Here is a 22,301-nt window from a genome sequence, read left to right as displayed (position 1 = left end):
TGTGAGATGGTACACGATACCCAAGAAATGTGCCCCCCCCCCCCGAACCGTTGGAGGACAAACTCCTGGCATGTCGGTAGTTTTATTTGGACCGTGAATACCGTGAGCCATGTAACCATGCAATATGAATAGAAGCTTAGCGTTAGCATGCTGTTCTCATCAGTGTGGTGAAATAATCATCCGTTTATTTGCTAGCCAAGTGTCTAAAAAGTGGTAGCTATGGTAATGTAGGCCAGTCCCTCCAGGATTTTGTGGTTTTGCGATCACAGAAATGAACGCAGAATCGAGCAAACAACACAATATTCGGAGGGGCTTGCAATTTTATAGAATCGCTGCAGGTTTTCTGCAGATTTGGACCAAGATGCGTCATGTGACATCATCACAACGCACATTCAGTCAAGGCCCTCTTCGATTCACGTGTGTCGCACATGAGTACAGCTAAAAGGTCTTTCGGCGAGTCAGAGGTGCAGAAAATTCAAGCAATTTTGACCGAAACAATCACAAAAAAAAACTTTGCGAAGTCCTGTACGGAGTGTATAATAACGCCTGGCTAGCTAGTGAATTAGGGTGTTTTCACAATTGGTCTGAATACGCAAGTCAGGACTGATTCTCGGTTTTTAAAAAAAAATTTTGGAGGTGGACTCTAGGGATGTAAAGGTATGAACATTTCATATCACGATTATCGTGACCAAAACTATCACGGTTATCAGTATTCTCACAGTATTGTTCAAATGTGTTGAAAATGTTCAAAAAGTACAAATACGCAAGTATTCAGTGTGTGGGTGTTTACAGTGCAATTACAAAACGAAATATGTAAACAAATCCAATGTGAACCAATTGTTACAAAGCTTATTCCTTGGGACTATGCGAGTTTGTGTACAGCGTCCCTCTGTTTATGCTGTAAACAGTGCAGCTCTTCCGTATCCCGTTGTATCACGAGGACGTCCGCTCTTGCGAGAACAAACTTCGTAACAAAGATGCTCGCATAAAGGAGGACTTGCATTTTTTTTGTCCGCTCTCGCGTCAACACAGCACGCATGCATCCTGGCTCTCTTGTGAACTCGCGTCGCAGATCTGTGCGGAAGTGAAGATATTTTGTGAATGAAGGCTTAATATTGTATTTTTTTTTTGCACACACAAGCATTTGTATCGCTTCATAAAATAGGGATTAAATCACCGGAGTCACACGGATTACTTTTATGATGCCATCATGAGCTTTTTGGAGCTTGAAAATTTTCTTGGACTGTAAATAGAGAGACAGAAATCTCCCAGGTTTCATTAACAATGTCTTCATTCGTGTTCCGAAGATGAACCAAAGTCTTACGGGTTTGAACAACATGATGGTGAGTAATCGATGACAGAATTTTCAATTTTGTGTGAACCATCCCTTTAAGTGTATTAATACAGGCTAAAGGAAACAAACAAGTATTATGTAGCATTTTCTGAGATGACTAGCGACATTAATGACATTTTTTTAGATTTGACACTTGTCCTGTGTGAGCAGCCACGTCATGAACAGTAGTTTTTAAGGCTTTGAAAAAATGAAAAAAACCCCGCATGCTTCCAAATTTATACTTGTTATTGTGATGGTTGTCTTGTTTATAAGAAGAGCTGGTCTTCATGTGGTTTAACTTGTAAGTTCATATACCACATCCTCAAGCTAACGAATCTTTAGATCCCATCAGACCTACAGTGATGATGGTGTTGGGTCTAAACGAACTCTGAGGGTTTCTCTCATGGTCATTGTGGTAATTTCTGCAGTGTCGGTGACATCAGGGGGTCTCTTGAGAATGCAGTCAAGCTGCAGAGTTTCATCAAGGCTGCTAAAGCACACGTTTCATACGTTTATTGTTCCTTTTTCATTCAGTACGATATTAACCCGATTAAGATCATACTCTGATTAAGAAACTAGCACGTAAACCGCGATTATTGATGACCTTAATGATATTGATGACCTCCGACTAAAGTCATACTTGAAGTAAACACAAATGGAATTAAGACATGTGGAGTACTCCTGTTTTATTCGCATTATCGACGTGCGTTACACACACCTTAACATTATACACCTTGTCTTATTCTGGATAAGGTCGACACTTAGATTACTACTGTCCATGTAAACGTACTGAAACATAGTGACTAAACATAGTGACTATGTTTACATGGACAGCAGTAATCTAATTATTGACCTTATTCTGTATAAGATAATATTGTGATTAAGGTGTTTTACATGAGTTGCGTTTAGAATACTCCTTTCATGTTCCCATTTTACATGTTGCCGTCCGACGTCCCTCCAGAATTTCACGTGTCAACATACAGTTGGTCTCCGTTATGGTACCGTATACAGTTTTGGGTGTTTCATTTGAAATTTTACGAAAGCTTCAAGTGCAGTTAATTATTTGTCATGCTGTACGTGCACATAGACGACTGCTTGAAGCCGTGGGCTGCGTCCCAAACCGCGTACTTACCTACTATATAGTAGCCGAGATACATGTATTACTGTATACTATATACGGTAGTAGGTAAGTACTCGGTTTCGCACGCAGCCGTTCTCTCTTGTTCGCGGTCAAACGGTTGAGCGCTGCCGTGTGTGTACGTGTCCTGTCGCAAAATGCGGTGAAAACTCCCACACGACGTTAATGTGATTAAGGTGTGTACATGTCTGTAATGCACGTCGATGACGCGACTAAAACAGGAGTACTCCACACGTCTTAATTCAGTTTGTGTTTACTTCGAGTATGACTTTAATAGGATTAAGATCATCAGTAATCGCTGTTTACATGCTAGTTTCTTAATCAGAGTATCGTCTTAATCGGGTTAATATCTGAATATTGTCCATGTAAACATAATCACTGTGTCCTTCAGTATAAGCATGATTAATTACTTCAGCAGTATGGATGAAACTGTAAAGAGGACTATTGTGACAGTGTCAGTGATAGATTTGTAGTTCCCTTTAGCTTTTCCTTGGTGATTTAAGCCACACGGTTTGGACTGCTTGTGTATGGTCTGGACTATGATCCCAAAAATTGTGAGATGTTTGGAAAAGTGAAATACATCTCCTGGAAGGAAGAAAAGTTTCTAATATGCTGCTTGCCCATGTTACCAGAAGCATAGTGGTGCACCCAGGGATTTGCGACAGTATTTATTCAGTATGTATTTTCATGATGCCACTGCGATACTAGCCTATGAGTAGGCCTGTCACGATAACTACTTTTTGTTAAGTGATGTATCGTTCCAGAAATAATTGCGATAAACGATATTATTGTCATTAAGACATTAAAGATTTTATGCCACTGATTTAATGATGATAGAAAAGCAAAATATTGCAAGTACACCCTTTTAATGAGCAATGAACTTTTCATTCTTAAGAGTATTCAGACATTGTAATGCAATATTGCGTTTGTCTGTGTTCTAGTGCGTTGTTACAGAAAGAGCGTATTCACAAGGTGGTCTTCCTAGCGCCTAACTTGCGTTCAAGTATATTTGTGCATTAACATCATTTTGTGTAGAAGCAAGTTGTAATATTATTAGGTTTTTGTTGTGTACATGTCTGATTAATCTCGTGTGTGTGTGTGTGTGTGGGATGCGTTCGGGCGAGTTAATTAAGCCGCTAGTAAAGCGCTTCAGTTTGCCGTTGTTCATTCACTCTTCAGCTACAGTTCACGCAGCTTAAGCGGCTCAAACCCTGACATTAGTGACCGTGACTGGATAATTCAAAACACTAGAACTATTCTTTCTAGATTTTTCTTCTTCAAAAAACATTGTCCGTATCAACATGTTGCATGTCATTTTTAATTCAAATCGGTGCCAGTGCTCACTACACGTCTTCAGTTCCACTGTGCAGTTTTTACGTTTTTATCTTAAATCCGACAAATATTTGAAGTCCAAATTTTAATTTGACAGCCCTGGGCCAGACAAGAGCACAGAAGCAGCACGAACGGCTAAAATGTCTGTGAACTTCATTCAAACACGCATTCAAACACAATAAGGCCAGCAAAGATGAACAAGGTCATGTCCATATATTGTACGATACGTCGATAACGTAATTATCATGAACGGCTACGAGTAATAAGGAATGTTTAATAAAACGCAAAGTGCACTTATGGGAGGGTTGTATCATGTATTATGATGAACTGTGTATGTCATGTTGGTTTAGTGCTGAAGTGCTGAAGTTTGGTCCATGTTTGAAGTTAAATGTCTATTCTGAGCCGCTCTTATGACATAAACTCGTGCATTTCAGTAGTTTTCTGAATCTCCACTCTCTGTATTCCAGCACACATCCGTGGACGGCTTCCCCGACCCCCCAGCACCTCCGGCTAAGTCGGCCAGCAGGCAGAGTCTACCGCGATGTCGCAACTCCGTGGCGTCCGTCACAGAGGACCAGCCACACATCGGCAACTACAGGCTGCTCAAAACCATCGGCAAGGGCAACTTTGCCAAAGTCAAACTAGCACGTCATATTTTAACAGGACGGGAGGTAACTGGCCTTTTTTGTCTTTTAAACATGAAGCATGTGAAGGGCCATAATGTGTAAAGTAATTTCTAATTATTACCGGTGCACCGATTGTGCATATCCATGTAACATAGGTTACATCTGTAATCTGAGGCGTTGAAAAGCAGAATGTAGGGCAATTAGAAGGGAAAAGGAGAGCAAAGCAAACAAAGACTAGGGTCCGTCGTGGTAGACTGCGGCCCAAATAGCAGATCCTCTTTTGGGGTTTGTTAGTTGCTTATTTGGACCCTTGTGAGCAAGGATATATTATAAGCAAACCTTTATAAAGTTGAACACTCCAGACCTAAACTGTTCCACTGTACGCACTGTTAAGCAAAGACTCCTTCTCCGTAAGAGCTGCCTCTTTCTGTGTGTGAGAGCAAGATTTAAATTCTCAAGCTTTAAGCTGGGAGTCCGTCTGCTGTATTTAGATATGTGTCATATTGATGATGGAAATTGTTTGTTTTCTTCCATGACTTCCTCATTATCTTTACAGTGAGATCAGACCACTTATCTGTGCTACGTACTAACACCTCCTCCCACTCTCCCATACATCTCCCACTTCTCTTAGCAATATAGTCACACATTGGTATGCATTTAAGGACTCTGAATCAGCCGTCATATTAGGCGAATAGCAAAATGAAAAAGCTAGGTAGCAGTGTACTGCAGGCAGTTTCGTACGTTTGTACGACCCAAATGAAATAAGGAGGCAGGCCATATTGGGCCCATAAGCCATGACACCTCTAATATCAGAGCTCCAGTTGAGAACTGTTAATTAACCACAGTAATATTGAGAAATAATGTTTGGAAAATGTTATCACGATTAGCCTTGGAAATATGGAAATAGTTCCATTTTTTTTTTTTGAGCGCTTTATTAGGAACACTATAGTAATAGTGGGTCGGGCCTGCCTTTGCTCTCAAAACAGCCTCAGATTCTGGTGCCATGGATTCCACAAGATGTCGAAGACATTCCTTAGAGATTCTGGGCCATGTTGATTTGATTACATCATGCAATTCCTGCAGATTGTTCAGGTGCACTTTCATGCTGTGAATCTCCCGTTCTACCACATCCCAGAGGTGTTCTACTGGATTCAGATCCGGTGACTGTGGAGAACAGTGAAGAACACTGAACTCGGTGCATCATCATGCTGGAAGAAACCATCAGAAGATGGTAAATTGTGGCCATGAAGGAATGCACATGGTCAGCAACAATACTCAAATAGACTGTGGGGCATTCAAGCAATATTTGCTTGGTATTAACAGGCCCACAGTGTGCCAAGAAAACATTCCCCACAGCATTACACCACCTCCACCAGCCTGGACTGTTGACACAAGGCAGGTTGTGTCCATGGATTCATGCTGTTGGGCCAAATTCTGACCCAACCATCTGAGTGTCTCGGCAGAATCTCATGCATTCTGAGATACTTTTCTGATCACCACACTTGTACAGAGTGATTATCTGAGTTACTGTAGCCTTTCTGTCAGCTCAAACCAGTCTGGCCATTCTCCGTTGATCTCTCTCATCAACAAGCTGTTTCCATCCACAGAACTGCTGCTCACTGAATGTTATTTTTCTTTATTGCACCATTCTGAGTAAACTGTAGAGTTTGTTGTGTGTGAAAAACCCAGAAGATCAGCCTAATATTGTGCTCCTGTTGCTTACTGCTGTAAGGCATCTTCACTGAGAACACGATGCTACCTTTCTGTAGAATGCACTAGAAGACCCATCGCTCGTCAACTCTTATTTTAGCCACTGGTGTCGTTGGCTATGATCCAGGATCAACTCCCATCCAACAGTATAAGAGAAACCATTTTAGGCTCCTCTCTGTAGCGGTCATCTCTGCATGCATCCTTATGCTTATTTTTATTTTATTTTTTTTGCAAGTCTGACCAAACTAGATCGCTAGATGTGGTTGAAGTGAGTGTGTGTAAGTTTATGAAAAAGCTTTTGAGTGAAGCCTCCATTACATGCTTTCATCACTTGTTAGCTACATTAGCCTCAAAGCTTCCGTTCAAAACTGCAACAGTAAATGTCTAGACACCAAACAGGTCTTGGCTGATTGTGTATAATTGATTCCTCACATAATACTGCTTTAAAATCAGTCTGATCTGAACTGTCCATTTTGCATGTTTGTCTCTCTGTATGTCTCATTCTCTCTTTTTGTCTCTTTCTGTATCTTTCAATCTGTCTTTTTTTTGTCTCTGTTTTTGTTTGTTTCTCTCTGTTCTGGCTGACTCTTTGTGTCTGTCTCTTATATTGTCCCTGTCTGTCTCTTTCTGTCTCATTGTCTCTCGTTGTGTCTGTTATATTGTCCCTGTATCTTTTTGTCTCGTTGTCTCTCTTTGTGTCTGTCTGTTATGTTCTCCCTGTCTGTCTCATTGTCTCTCTTTGTCTGTCTGTCTGTCTGTCTGTCTGTCTGTGTTTTCTCATCACTGCTCAGTTGGGAATACTCCATGAGCTTGAGTCTTTGCTGAATGGTTGCAAATTCACACCTCTCTTTCTTTCAGGTTGCTGTGAAGATCATCGATAAGACGCAGTTAAACCCCACTAGTTTACAAAAGGTGAGCTCTTCTTTTAACCCCATGTTCACTGTTTACCCGGGTGTCAACTTAAACCAAGTTGTCATGTCTCACAGCACAAGTAAAGCCTGCCTGCGGGTTTATTATGTAGTTATGGAGGCCGCGTAAAGTCCCCGTGAACGATCTCGCCTGTTATCGTTATGGCTGAGGGATGAGGACGTATCCTCACAAGTCCATTAGTGATCTGTTTAAAATGCACTTCTGATCACGGTTCTTTATTGAAAACAGTATTTCAAGGCAAGAATTTCCAGGCGCATTTCTTACCTTTCTTGTGTTAGGAATCGTGACTAATAGACCAGCTGTGATAATACACCGTCACAAGCATGTCACGGTTGTGTAATAGATGTCGTTCAGGGCAACGTGCTGTTCAAGCTGTAAAGACACATGAAGGACAAAACATGGGCACGCTGAGTCACATGTTTTGAACGTTCCAGTGATTTTAGTTGCCATAAGCAACATGGATAAATATATATTGCCAATGCTTCCATGTGGAGAAGTAGCACGAAAGAGTCATGGGGTGTTTTTTAAATGTATGTTAAGTCTTTAAGAGGCATTATTAATGTGAGCTTTCTGCAAGAAGGGAACACGAGAGCTCCTGAGTGACGCTCGATCGTCGAGAAATCATGATCTGCGTCCCATCGGTGAGCTTTGTATGACACTCTGACACTAATGACACGAGTCCATCGCAAGCCTCTATTAGCTAATGTATATGGAAGAGGGCAGTTAGCGCTTTTCTCCAAGTATATTCAGTTGCTGTAGGATCTTGTGTGTGCAGCGGTTGGCTCTGTGTTTCCCCTAACTGGTAGCTGTTATACATTAGAAGAGAAGTAGGTAGTGGGATAAAATGGTATATGCTATAATTTGGGATAAAGCCATATTTGGAATATTTGAGAATATTTGGGATTTGTGCGTCTGGCACTTTTGCTGTATGGCTGCCTGCGGTTTCGGAGTGTTTGACTTTTTGACTGCTCACCGCCCGGTTGGCGCACTGCATCATCAGGAATCGCTCTCGGTGTGTTATTTACATCTGCAAACTATTCATCAACAGTTTGTTTTCCCAATGCAGTTTTGTGAACACACATCTGAATTGAACAGAAAAGGGGTATACAAGAACCTCATTAGGATATAATGGAAAACTCTGCAGTACTTTTAGGTCCACGTGATGCTAAACGTGTAAATGATTCAGTTCTTTGAACCGAAGACGTTTCCCTCCATGCCTGTACAACGGAGACCTTTCTCTTCCATGCACTAAACTGGCGGCGCTTTGAAAGATAAGCTGCAAACGGGTCAAATTTAAGTTTGATTCAACTTTAATTACAGCCTGAAGGTGTAAAATTCGAAGCAGGACCACTCTCCAAGGAGAAATAATGGATTAGCTGGTATGAAGCAATTTTGTAGCTCATAATCTGTAACTAACTGTGGCAGTGTGATAAGGAGACACTTAACTTGCAAGTGAAATGAAGTTTAACAGTGGAGCGTGAATGCGGGCTTTAGCACGTTTAAAGCGTCTCTCAGTGTATTTCATAGCGCCTGGCACACTGTTCCGTGCCATGTGTGTGGGTAGCACTGTGAATAGTCCAAATTAATTGAATAATGCTGGAATTTTGCCTGTGGAATTTTGTAAGTTGAAAAGTAAGTTTCGACTTTATTATTAAAAACAGAGACTCTGGTTTAGATTTCTGTTTGAGTACGTGCTTGAGTGTTTGAACAGTTGATCTTCCGATCGCTAATTATAAAGATTTCTCTTTTTTTTTTCCTTTTTTTTTTTTTTTGAAGAACTTTATAAAAAAATGTTCTCAAGGTTTATAGTTACGTTTGATGATGTGGGCCATCTGCAAAACAAGTTAGTCTCCTATCATTTGTTATCTTCATGCGAGAGAAAAAAGATCCTGGTGTAATAATTAAACACCTTATCAAGGCTCAGAGAGCCCAATCGAAACTCTTGTGCCTGCGTACAGTGTAAATTCTGCTGTGATATTCAAGGCTAGTCACGTCACTGAGCTTCGTTATATAGACTCGAGTGTTTGGTGTTACAGTTCCTGCTGGTGTTCCTGATGGGGATATGGGCGAGATCTTATCGTTTGCAATATACTGGTAGAAATTCTCCCACAAGAAGAATTAGTCTTCCCCTGATAATAACGACAAAGCCTAGTTGATGACGTATTTCTGTCTGGACAGTGTGCGACCCATTCGCAGCTCACGTGCAAACAAGTACGGCGGAAAGGCGGACGTGAAGCTGAGGAGGAGTTTATCGCTAAACGAGGAGCTACCTCTACAATCTGGAACTGGTTTGATTACACAAAATCGGTTTTATTTTTAGAGCAGTGTTTGTGTTTCTGAGGCGCTCAAGATCACAGCTATCACTTGTAGCTACAAACAGTGGTGCACGGTACTATATTTGTATCATCACTCTTATTTTTATCGCAATAAATACCAGAAATGAACGTGATATTGTTTTAAGTCCATATCGCCCGTCCCTAGTTCCTGATGATCCGCTGCGTTTGAGTCCTTAAGCTGAGAGGTTAAAGCATGACATGGTATGACCTTTCACCCTGTAACCAGGAAACTGCAGTAAATCGATACCAACATTTAGGCTAACATCGGACAGCCTATAATCATAATAGCGTACTGTCTATTTAACATGGTCCATACACATGTTTATAAAAGTCTGTTTGCGTCCGTCTTTTGGTGACTGCTTAGTGAAGGTGAGTCACAAGTTCCAGATGTTCAGTTTTATGTCCCGCAGATTCGCACGGCCCTGTTTATTTGAGTACATTCAAATCACATTTACGCTGGAGTGGTGACTCTGCGGTTTAAGGCGAGCCTATCGGAAGGAGGTGGGTTCAAATCCCAGCACAGCCAAGCCACCAGCAAGGCATTTACCCTTCACCGGTGTTTATTTAACAATGTATTTAGAATTCACCTGTCTCGTTCTTTTCATAGGAACAACCACGAGGAATACCGTAGCACCTGCGTAGCAACAACCTATCTTTACAGCCTACCTTAACAACAGTGTACCATTCCGTAATCTATGCAACTAATCTGCATTTTCTTCAGGAAATGCAATTTTCTAGTTAAAGTGATGCAAGGCCTTTGATCCACTGATTCAAGGCTTCACAACATCAGCTGGTCTTTCTCACTACTAATCAGTAGCATCTACAGCTGCACAATTTGTTATTTGATTAATAATTATCACAGTATTGTCCTTTGCAATTACGACTAGGCAATATGATGATATGAGAGCGATATGATGATAGAAAATGTGTCGTCTCATAGTGTGAGAGATAGACAGTATCGTGACACCTGCTTTTAAAACATTTTGACGATTACAAACTTTGATTGGAAGCTGATGGTAAAATTTCATACTGAATCTTCAAATTTGTAAAATGTAAACTTTTTATTTATTTGTTTGTTTTGGGGGTTTTTTTTTGTTTGTTGTTTTGTTTTGTTTTTACAATTTTTAAAAAATAGATATTTATTTCTTGTTGAAGTGTTATTTTTTTTAAATATTAAATGTATTTTAAATAAATGTTTTCAAATGTATTTTTGAAATTCAGCTTTTTCAGGTTATTTTTTTTTCTGTTTTTTTCTGCCAGTGTCTTAGCAAACATTTGTATTGTGATATTTATCGTGTGTAGAAGAAATTCCTTCAAGTATCATGATATCCACCACTATTTGCAAGTCTTGGGACAGTTGGCGATGTTATCGGTGATCACTGTCGGACGATTTTGATGTGTGTTTTGATGAAAACTAGTGTCTAGTGAAAACTAGTGTCTGCAGCTTGAACATCAACAAAAGAACGTGTTGTCTCATTATGTGTTTCCTTGATGCCTCTTTTTTATCCTATACGAAACGTATACGCCTTAATACCTCTGTCTGACTTCGGAGCAGAGCTACACAACTTCTTTCTCTGATGTATCTTCGCTTCACTTGTTCTATGCTGCCAAACACATAAAACCGTGGATGTTTTTCATGAACGGGGGTTTAAATTAAGAAAACGAAACAGTACGGTTTCGCGCTTTATCTGCTGTTTAACACGGATCACATGCGTGCGTAGTTTATATCATTTTTTATTTCCGCTTTATGATGAGCTTAGTTACTGCTAATAACTTGTTAAGTTTATTTACAGTCCTGAGTTCAGGCTGCATGTGTTTAGACCCTGTTAACAGGAAATTAATCCAAAAAACCTGACTAAATGCTAATTTTTAGCATTTAGTCATTTTTTTCCACTGTAGTGACGTTACGTGAACTTAGCACATTTACTTGGTACCTTTTTGTACTTAGCACCCTTACCAGAACCTTTACACTGAATCTGTCACGATCTTCAAAAAACAGCTAAATACCCACCTCTTCCATGAACAGGGAAGGGGCCTTGCTCAAGGGCCCAACAGTGGTAGCTTGGCAGTGCTGGGGCTTGAACTCCTGACCTTCTGATCAGTTACCCAGAGCCTTTAACTACTAAGCCACCACTGCCCATATTTTTGTCCATATCATGCACTCCTAATAGCAAGCATGCAAGATTTGGGTGGTGAACTCTTTGTACCTACTTCCTTGTACTGTTCCCTGAAGCTGGCCGCACTGAAATTCCTTCTGTTTCCCTTAATCATGTCAACACGGACAGAGGCCTGCGTTTGTGGAGATGGAGTGGCTCATAAAAGCAAACCTGAAATGAGAATCCTACGCGGTCTTTTCATATCTCAGCTATATTTTTGAGGCTCTGGAAAATTGGAAAATTTCCCAAAATAGCAATCAATAACGTAAGCCGCATATGATGGATTTTTTTTTGTGCTCAGAACAGCTTCTCGTGTGAGCCCATTTCTTAATGTAACCGAGTGATATAAATCTGTGTCTGGTACAGTAATGTGTTATTTTTGTCTTTTTATAATGTTTGTTATGATGGATATATGATTAATGTGTGTATTAGCGTTGTGTGTGTGTTTGTGACCACTGGAGCATCTCAACCTCATCAAGCTCTTCTCCAATGCCTCATTCTCTGAGAGGAAGATTAATGACGCACACGCTGATATAAAGCTCTTGGCCCCATTTCTCTCGCTGTCATTTCTAAAACGAAATGCTGTAAGTTATGAAATGAATCAACCAAGCTCAGTCGTAAGCACTACAAATCAAGGCATCAGGGTTTTAACTCTGGCATTAGTGGATCTCGTTTGTGTTACCCGTGACATGGCCGTCTCGCATGCTCCGTGATGTGGCGGACTGTGGAAGTAATTAATCGGTTTAGGTTTATTTCGGGGAATTTCGGAATGTTTTTCTCCGTATGCCTCGTTGTCCTGTTTGAAGCTGCGGTGTGCTCACTATCTGTGTGCTTAGGGGTGTTAAGAATCACTGATTTGAATCAGTGCACTGTACACCGCAGTATTTATGATGTGTCTGAATCCAAATGGTCTACGCTGCGAGATGAGACATCCCTTTTTATTATAAGTGTAGTATTAAATGTACATGCACGGTGTGCTTGTGTATTATCTAATAAATCCATATAGTGTACAGTCATTCCCAGTGAAGATGGCGTGTGCCTGTAAGTCTATATCAGGGGTGTCCAATCTTATCCACAAGGGGCCGGTGTGGTTGCAGGTTTTCATTCCAACCAAGCAGGAGGCACACCTGATTCCACCTGTTTAATCAGTTGATCTTGGCTTTCAATAGACTCAGGTGTGGCTTCTGCTTGATTGGAATGAAAACCTGCACCCACACCGGCCCTTTCCGGATAAATTTGGACACCCCTGATGTATATGGAGGTGTCATGGCCACTGTGCCTGTCTGTCCACATGAGAGTGGTGTGGCCTTTGTGCCTTTCAGCCTTAATGAAGGACGTGCGGTCCCCCCTCCTTTATTTTTGTAAATTGAAATCGAGCTGTTTGCACGACTCAGAACCACATCGTTGTGCACGGATCAGCTTTAAATCATGACTTGCTGAATGGTCGGCTGCCTTTAATTGCACCTTTTTACACAATTGACCCCAACTCGTTAATCACGTTTCCAGATGCTCATACTCGGGAGGTATTCAGGAGAGCTACACACCGCTTATGTTGTAGTATGCAAGTACATCTGGTGAGGTCCAGGCTGCATGACATGATCTCAAATGTAGCATCAATGAATGCCCTACGGGGAGTTATATTCTCATCTGCTTCAGACTGGAATGCTGTTGCGTCACTGCGGTCGAGTTTAGAAATATCTTTCTAAAAATAGCTGCCTGGATTTCTCCGCAGCTGACGTGCAGCACCAAGCAGACAAATGCGTGTTATTTTTCCTCTAACTGTTCTCCTGATTGTGTCTCTTTCTTATGAGAGTTCTCTTTTAGAAAGAGTGGACACATTCCCATCATCAGCTAGAGGTCAAAGTCAAAATACCAGTCGTATTTTAAACATGCTGAATCATGCGATTTTTATATATATATATATATATATATATATATTCCAAATACACTCAGCTCCAGCAAGCAGTCAATCATTATCATCGTTAATAGGCTATCATTACCTCTTAAAGTAATGGCACTCTGTTAACTTTGTATTTTTCACAGTGGAATTTGATTCCAATCTACATGTCCCAATGCTCTTACTCCGCATCATTAGCATTTTAACCAGATTCGGGTGACAGATGTGCACTGGTACGGACTTCTATTTTCTCTAAAGCAGTGTTCCCACGTAGAGCTGCTGATGCTTCTGCAATGGGTGGAAAATTCGGCGCATCTGAAGAGGTGCACCCAAGAACAAAGTGTTTGCGTGACCGCTTTGTCATGTGATGAATTGATCTGCCAGCATGTATTGTTGGAGTTTGGTGGTCTGCCGTTGATGGAGTTGAAAGAACCCTCCCCTTCTTTTTTTTGACCATTTGTTGTCCCCTCACTTGTTCTCAGCCATGCATTCTCTCTCGCTAAATCTCTCTCTTTTAAAGGCAGAGTTGGGCCTGTTGTGCCTTTTTCAAGCTTTCCCCAAAAATGCATCAACCTTAAAACTAGTCTCTTATAGTCTAAAAGTGGACAATTTCATGTGTCGAAAGCAGAGTGCATGAGAATACAGTAGCATTCACCATTTCCTGCACTCGATTGAAATATACGTATTGCTCACGTCAGTCACTGCTTAGCCAATCATACCAGAGCGCAAGGCTAGCGCCTGCTGGTTGGATGACCAGGCAAGACATTAATTTACTGTTCATTCATAGAAAAGACCTCCTGTTGCTCCGGGTTTAAAAAAAAAAAAAAAGTAGTCTGTTTTGGCCTTTTGAATAGCAGCTCTGTTTGTTACATCTGTTACTTCTCTGTGGTTGAATTTTCTCTGCAGGGGAAACGGAAACCTGTGGTTCACATCTTACCTTTTTGCAAGCTGCTGCTTAGTCTGCAAGGGGCTGACTGCTGTGTATAACTCTGAGGCAATGCAGAGACAGGACATCATTTTACATTTAAATGCATTCATTTGGCAGGCGCTATTCTCCAAAGCACGCACCAGTGAGCGAGACTCTAATCCCAACATAAAGCCGTTAACGGAGCTGACAGCGATCAAGTGCGCAATGTTTGTAGGAAGATCAGGAAGAGGAAACCCTGACAATGAGGGTTCTAGTCAGGGTTCTTTAAGAGAGACAGGCTCAGATACAGCTTTCTGGCTTCTCAAAACCATTTTGAAAATTGGTCATTTTGAATGAATTCCAATGTTGAATTATTGAACACCATCTGACCTGGTGGCATATGAATTCACATTTTGTCAACAAACAGCACCACAAAAAAAAACAATGTAGGAGGCAGGTTGTTGTGTAATATTAGGATTTAACTCAATAGATAAGACATTACCCCCTGAGCAGGATTCCATCCCATCATTGGGCACCATGCGGACGCATTCACAGTGTAGTAAAAACCCATCAACTGGCACATTTTTGGGAGGTGGGTGGAAACTGGTGATTATAGAGGACACAGAAACTCCACTCAGATGGTAACCTGAGCTCAGGATCGATCCTGGAGCTGTGAGGCAGCAATGTTTCACACTGCGCCACAGTGCCTCCAGTCAAGATCTTTCATATTTCAAAAAAAAAAAAAAAATCACGTATGACTGTTTTCTCACTGTACAGCCTTTCACTAGTGACAGTGATCAAACTACAAATCCAACAATCTTGCAAGAAACTGTAACAGGTTCAGACTTTTTTATTGAAGGTAAATCTGTAGACAGGTTTCGGTACAATGGCATGTGCTTCCGAGTAACTATAGCACCTTAATTATTATTGTGTGAAATGCAAAAAGGCTTAAAAAAATACTATTAAACTTATTGTTGTTGTTTTTTTCTCAACAGCTTTTTCGTGAAGTAAGGATTATGAAGATTTTGAATCACCCTAATATAGGTAAGACCATATATGTGCAGTATATACTTTTATTAGCCTTGATCGATGTACTATCCCTTGCGTAAGTATTCACCGCTTTTTCACTTTTCCACATCTTGTAGTGTTACACCCTGGAACTGAAATCAACTTAATTGGGATTATATGTCATGCTTCTACTCAAATAGCCCACAATACTGAATTGTGAACCGCCTGAATTAGTTCTGGTGTATACTGTTCCCATCAGAAGTCACATCATAAGGTGAATGGAGTCCACCTGTGTTGCATTTAAAGTGTCACATGTTTCTCAATATAAACAAATAGCATCATGGAGACCAATTCAAACTAGGAATGAATATGGCACAACTGCAGCTCTGCTTTAAGGAAGACATCCACCGAACGACAGTGACCGAGTAAGGAGGGTTTTAGTCAGAGAAGCAACCTAGAGGCCATGGTTCACCCTAAAGGAGCTGAAGAGATGCACGTTTCAATGGAAGAAGCTGTTCACAGGACATACCAGACTCTCCAGAAAGCTGGGTGGCGAGGTCTAATTGAGGTTATAAGTTTACATACACCTTGCACAATCTGCAAAATGTTTAGAATTAAAAAAAAGTGGGATCATAACGGTTATCACCGATCTTCATCTTGTTCAAAAGTTTACACCCCCCTGTATCTTAATAATCAAATATTAAAAATCCCAACTAAGTCCAGGTTGCAACACTGTGGAAAGGTTCAAAGGGGTGGATACTTATGCAAGGTGCTGGATGCATGTTAGGACTGCACGATTCATCCTGTTTTCACGATTGTGAATGTTTTTGGTTTGTGATGGAGATGTTTGTTGATTCTCAAGCTCTCCACAGGTTTTCCTACCTGCATACTGTAGCGATGTGTATGTATTTATTTGTTTGTTTCTTTGATTTTGAGGTTTGTACATTTGAAGGAATAGACGCTTATAATGTGAAAGAAAAGCTTTTAAAAAGTTTTTCTTTTCTTTTTTTTTTTTTACTATTCAGATAAATTGAGATGAAAATAAAATCATTCTTTCAAGCTTTGGTGTACAATTGTGCTTGTAGTTTTAGCTGTTATTGTGTAGCTGTAATGGTCTCTAAGTGGAATCAGTTGGTGAGCAAAACCACACTGCAACCATTAAAAAAAAGACATAACTCTGCATTAAAACCTTTAGAGAAGGGAGTTTACTTACCAGTACCCCCAAGAAATGGGTGAAGGGTGAAATGGCATAAGAGTGCTGGGTTTGAGCACTGGTTGCTGTTGATAGAATCGTGTGTGTGTGCGCGCGCGTCTTTGTCTTTGAGTGAGCGATGGCCCAGCAAGAGACCACTGAATTACCCCCATAAAGCATGATCAGAGCCTGTGTCTGTGTGATGAGACTATAAAGACCCAGACCCTGAAAACATTTCACTATTGCGCTCTCTTTTTCCCCTGTCTCTCCTCACCCTTGCATGCCCTCTCATATTTCTTTCATTCTACCCCCTTTTTTCCTCCCTCGCAACCTTTCTCTCCTCTGATTAACGCGTGTCTCTTGAGTAACGGGGCTTGTTTTCCTGCTCTCCTTCTCTACCTTACCGCTCGCTTTCCTTTATGACGCTGCACATTTCCCTTTCTGTCTCTCACTCTACATTTTAATTACATTTGAACTGGATCATGTTGCTAACAGAGCAGTGTTGCAGTAGTGAGATGACCAAGCTCAGGGCAGGCGCCTTATCAGCAGTTTTGTCTTCAGGCCACACTTTGCCTCTGTACTATTGATTGTGATGACAGGACATCTTTCTGTCTCCATCACGTTGCTTTGCAGCCCAGCGTATAAGACAGTGTGTGTCTGTATGATTTCTCTTTTTGGCTAAAACTGAGTTTACTTAAGCTGTAAATAAACACCACTGACTTGCTGCTATCTTCACCTTATTCTGTCTCTGTTCAGTCTACACATTTTATTACTACTCCTGATGGTGTTCATCCTTCCCTCTTTATCTCAGGGGCGTGGTCACAAGGGTGGCACAAGATAGCTGCTGCAGTCATTTCTACTGCAACTCTGACTTCAAATCACATCTATGAATGGTTTATAACCCATGTGCAATCTAGCTCTCTGACTTAATTGTAAACAATCGATACATTCTGTAAAAGTAGTGTTATCCTAAACACATTAGGGTGAGAATTCTAAAAGACTTTCCCATGCCTATAAACCTAGACATTCTACTGTTTCAGTGTGAAGGCCATGTTGTGTGTGTGTGTGTGTGTGTGTGTGTGTGTGTGTGTGTGTGTGTGTATTTCGCTGTTTTATATATATTATTTTATTTTATTTGAACAAAATCTGCATTTTGTTAAAAAATGCACAAAAAAAGTGTAAAGTTTTTCTTAAGGTTAGGCTTAGATGTAGCATAAATTAGTTGTATTAATAATTATGTCAAAAGTCCTCACATGGATATTAAGACGAACGTATCATGCACGCGTGTGTGTGTATGTGTCCGTCCATAACGCTGGTCCTCTGAGTACTGTCACACTGCGCACACAGACTTCAGAGTTCACTCGTTACCAGGATTGTTTTGTTTGATGGAGTAATGTGTGCTATGGTACATGATCTCTTTGTTCATAGAAGTTTATTTCTAAGGCATAACGTCTCAGAAATTCACCCTTTAAAAAAAAAAAAAAAGTTGACATTAAACAAGCAATAGAACACCAGCAATTTTTCATTGTTTACACACAGCTATTATCCTCTTATTCTCTCTTCTCCGCAGTTAAGTTATTCGAGGTCATCGAAACGGACAAGACACTTTATTTGATAATGGAGTATGCTAGTGGAGGTGAGTTTTAATGTTCTCAGTCTACAGTAAGGAATTATGTACACGACACTGGTGGTTCCAGATGTCTGAATTCGTGTGTGTGTGTGTGTGTGTGTATCACAGGCGAAGTATTTGACTACTTAGTTGCACATGGAAGAATGAAGGAGAAGGAAGCCAGGGCCAAGTTTCGACAGGTGAGTGGATCAAGTTGAATCTAGTCACATTTCCACATTTTTCATAAAACGAGCTGGCACAAGCAGGACCAGTAGAAGTTGGAGCTCTGGTTGATTATTTATTTATTTATTTATTTATTTATTTATTTATTTTTAAAAAAATTTTTAAACCAGTTGGACAGATGCATGTGAGTGGGACAGGGATGACAGCAGAAATACTCCATCCCCTTTACTGCAGCATGTGATGACCTTGTTACATTTAACATGGAAGAAGTGTTCCTTTGTCTTATCTGGTGTGAAGGCAAGGTTGCCATTTCTCAGTAACTCAGGCTTGATGAGACCGCTCAGAGTTTCCAAATAGTAATGTAGAGTAGAAAGGGCACCATCTTTATATTTTCCTTGTCAGAGGTCAGAAATTTCTATTTTAAGAGTTTAACACATGATTGATTTCCAATTATTTGCTTCAGAAGAGGATCTTTGTGGCTTTGGGTTATTTTTAAACTAAGCAAAGAAAAAACGCAGCCTGTGGACTTGGTTTTTCCACCCGCAAACTTGTTCCACAACTAGGCCAATTTTTGCTAAAAAAAAAAAAAAAAAAAAGTGACCCTGGCGTCTCTGCATGTGGTTAACCGTCATATATTTGATTCTATGAAATCTTCAAGACTTCAAAATTCTGCAGTGTGGAATGCAAATGGTTGACATCACAACTGACATGATGGACAAATCCTCCTTTAAATCGGCATTACGTGCCATCCGAAAACAAGTGTTTCTTTTTGTTCATCAAACTTTTGCTAGGTTTTAGTTTTGACGGTACAAACATAGTGCCGATGTTCTGCGGAATGTGCGTCGAACGCTGCTGAACGGTTGCCCAGCTCCCAAGTCTCTATAATATGTACCAAGAACAATCAAACCGGAGCCACTGGTACTGAATTTTTACATTTTAGTTTCTGGTGCCCAAAATTCTGGAGTGGTGTTATTTGGAGGGAAAAAAGATCTTTTTGTATAAGGCTTAACACACACACTGACCCCTAGCGGTGTGATGCAGTGCTGCCATTACATTATACAGGAATCATTACAAGCCTTTGAGCTTGCCCTTTCATAGCCATAACTGAGTAGGCGTTTATCTGATTTCATCATTACAAGACAATGAATATGCTGCTGATCAATACTATAATGCATCATTTCATCATGCAGCTGCTAACAGACATAATCCCCCAAATTAAAATTACAGCGATCTGCACGTCAGGATTTAGTATCCTAAAGAGGTGATTTAATGATGCTTTGTGCTCGCTCTGTTCGTCTGTGTGTGTGTGTGTGTCTTTCAGATTGTGTCTGCAGTGCAATATTGTCATCAGAAGAGGATAGTCCACAGGGATCTCAAGGTGAATTGTGCTCCTCGGCTGTCACTTTATGACCTCTTGACCCTTTTCTGGACAGGTTTATTTTGTCCTTACTCTGTCTGTCCTTGTCTGCAGGCTGAGAACTTGCTCCTGGATGCTGATATGAACATAAAGATAGCAGACTTTGGCTTCAGTAATGAATTCACCATTGGAAGCAAGTTGGACACATTCTGCGGCAGTCCCCCCTACGCTGCTCCTGAACTCTTTCAGGGCAAGAAATATGACGGGCCTGAAGTGGATGTCTGGAGCCTGGGGGTCATTCTGTACACACTGGTCAGCGGCTCGCTGCCTTTTGACGGGCAGAACTTAAAGGTCCGTTTAATTAATGCTCATGTTCTAATTATTCTATTAAGAAATAAACCAAGTTTATACACCTTCAGAATAGTAAATCGGCCAAGACGTAGTTAATCTTTCAATTAGAATTATTTAATTTTATAGGTACTGGTTTAATATTGTGCAAATAGCCTGCATAAATCATTATACGCTTTGAACTTGTATCAACATGTTCAAATACATCTACTGAAAATTAAATATACGAATCAACATAGATCTGTATCAACCTCTGAATCTTTTCTGACATAAAAATTTGGCTTCAGACATTGACCCGCACCTCCTTCCATTCTAATGCCTGTTTGTCAGGAAGTTGTTCAGTTTGAACTTTTACCTCTAAATTCTCTACGGCTCAGAGAGGTCTTGGTTAACTTGTGCATGGCAGCCCAGTGAGTTGTGTCGTGCGCTAACTGAGCGTGTCCACTTCATCTTCTCAGGAGCTGAGAGAGCGAGTGCTGCGAGGGAAGTACCGTATCCCATTCTACATGTCCACCGACTGTGAAAATCTACTGAAACGACTGCTGGTGCTGAACCCAGGCAAACGTGGCAGTCTAGAGGTACAAGCTTTTCTCAGAATCCCAATAAACACTGCAGTAAGAGTCCCTGCATCAGCTTATGTCAGGCCCTGGATTCAACTTTTTGTTGAGTTTTGCAAAGTTTCGGCACGTCGTGTGCACCTTAACATGCGCCTTAATTTCCTCACAAAGCAAATCATGAAAGACCGCTGGATGAACGTGGGTCACGAGGAGGAGGAGCTAAAACCGTACACGGAGCCAGAAGCCGACCTCAGCGACACCAAAAGAATAGGTACACACACGCATGTAAACACACAATACAGTATATACATGCAGTGTTATCATTACTCGGGCTAACCTTTGTAGGCTAACGTTCAGCATGTTAGGAACATCTTACGAACATTTGTAACGTTCATAAGAGGTTGTACAACTTTGCTGCAACATTTTTTAATGAATGTTGGCAGAAATGTTTCCACAACTTTATCCAGAATGACTCCCTACAAAAGGCAAAGTGTATTATGGGTATTCTGTGCCCTGTTGGATAGTCATTTAGAAACTAGCGGATATTCTGCTCCACTCTGCTTTCAGATGTGGCTACAAAATGGTAAAGTGCACTATATCCGGTGCAGTTTTGTTCGTTTGTTTTTATCTGATTGGGATGTTAAAATGTTAAGGCAAACCATAATCATATTATATTAATAAAACATTGAAGGATTGCTCTTGAATACATTACTAAATGTTCTCCGAATGTTCTGTTAGCTGGGATGAAACGATGCTGATTATAAACACACTGTAAAACTCACTCCTCCGCCACATGTTCTCTTACTTTATCATTCTTAGCACTCTTTTCCCCTCTCTCTCTATAGTGCTTTAACCTGCTGCTGTTAACAAGATGAATAGCTAATCTGTGATGTTCTCTCTCCTTTAGACCTGATGATTACAATGGGTTTCCCCAAAGAAGAGATCACCGATTCCTTAGTGGCTCAGAAATACGATGAAGTCATGGCTACTTATTTGCTTCTGGGCAGAAAACCTCCTGAGGCAAGAACCACACACACAGCTAGTCTCCTTTTCAGTAAGTCAACCGCTATTACTAGTGGCTATTTGCGTTAACCTCATAATGTTCCTTGTCTCTCGCAGTTTGAGGGAAGCGAGTCTCTGTCCAGCACAAACCTGTGTCAGATGCCCCGACCCAGCAGTGACCTGAATAACAGCTCATCCCAGTCTCCAGCTCACTCCAAAGTGCAGCGCAGCATCTCCGCCACGCAGAAACAGCGCCGCTACAGTGATCATGGTCAGCGTGCACACACATTTTAAAGGAAATTTCCATCTTGATCGACAATCATATTGTACTTTATAATTAATATGTGATGTTCAGTGTCGTCTGAGGTTAGTCAACATGTTTGTCGATTTCGTACGTCGTCTACAATGCTGTTCGAGCACGTGCTGATAGTAACAAAAAAAAATAGATTTAGCACTTACTTCATCTCTACAGAAAGAGAGCGATGCAGCTACAATTTAGTCCTTCAGCTCTTTTACCTCCTCATTTAAACAAATCACGTTCTACTTTCATGCAATAATACATTTAGGACATTAGTGTATTATATATATTTTTTAAAAGATACATAATTAGATACGGAGTATATCATAAGTGATATATATACGTTTATGAAAGCAAAAATGAGCTTTTTTGATTTGAGACT

The 22,301-nt window shown here is 40.7% G+C and overlaps 1 protein-coding gene across 4 annotated transcripts in view; it reads left to right on the top strand.

Annotated features, from left to right (window-relative positions):
* The window catches only part of mark1 (MAP/microtubule affinity-regulating kinase 1), a 47,384-nt gene that overhangs the window by 15,676 nt on the left and 9,407 nt on the right, over positions 1-22,301 (top strand). For 2 of the 4 annotated variants that reach the window (XM_017478717.3, XM_017478719.3), the window contains exons 2-12: positions 4,271-4,474; positions 6,998-7,051; positions 15,361-15,409; positions 18,136-18,201; positions 18,304-18,374; positions 19,679-19,735; positions 19,829-20,065; positions 20,521-20,640; positions 20,791-20,890; positions 21,527-21,639; positions 21,739-21,892. In XM_017478717.3, coding sequence (XP_017334206.1) covers positions 4,271-4,474; positions 6,998-7,051; positions 15,361-15,409; positions 18,136-18,201; positions 18,304-18,374; positions 19,679-19,735; positions 19,829-20,065; positions 20,521-20,640; positions 20,791-20,890; positions 21,527-21,639; positions 21,739-21,892 — 1,225 coding nt within the window. Of the gene's footprint in view, positions 1-1,218; positions 1,344-4,270; positions 4,475-6,997; positions 7,052-15,360; positions 15,410-15,510; positions 18,051-18,135; positions 18,202-18,303; positions 18,375-19,678; positions 19,736-19,828; positions 20,066-20,520; positions 20,641-20,790; positions 20,891-21,526; positions 21,640-21,738; positions 21,893-22,301 lie in introns of those variants that run through there. The other 2 variants (XM_047158120.2, XM_053683228.1) reach the window with 2 other exon arrangements.

This window comes from Ictalurus punctatus, chromosome 10 (genome assembly GCF_001660625.3).
Source record: "Ictalurus punctatus breed USDA103 chromosome 10, Coco_2.0, whole genome shotgun sequence".
Classification (NCBI taxonomy): domain Eukaryota; kingdom Metazoa; phylum Chordata; class Actinopteri; order Siluriformes; family Ictaluridae; genus Ictalurus; species Ictalurus punctatus.
This window is presented reverse-complemented; position numbering and strand designations above follow the sequence as displayed.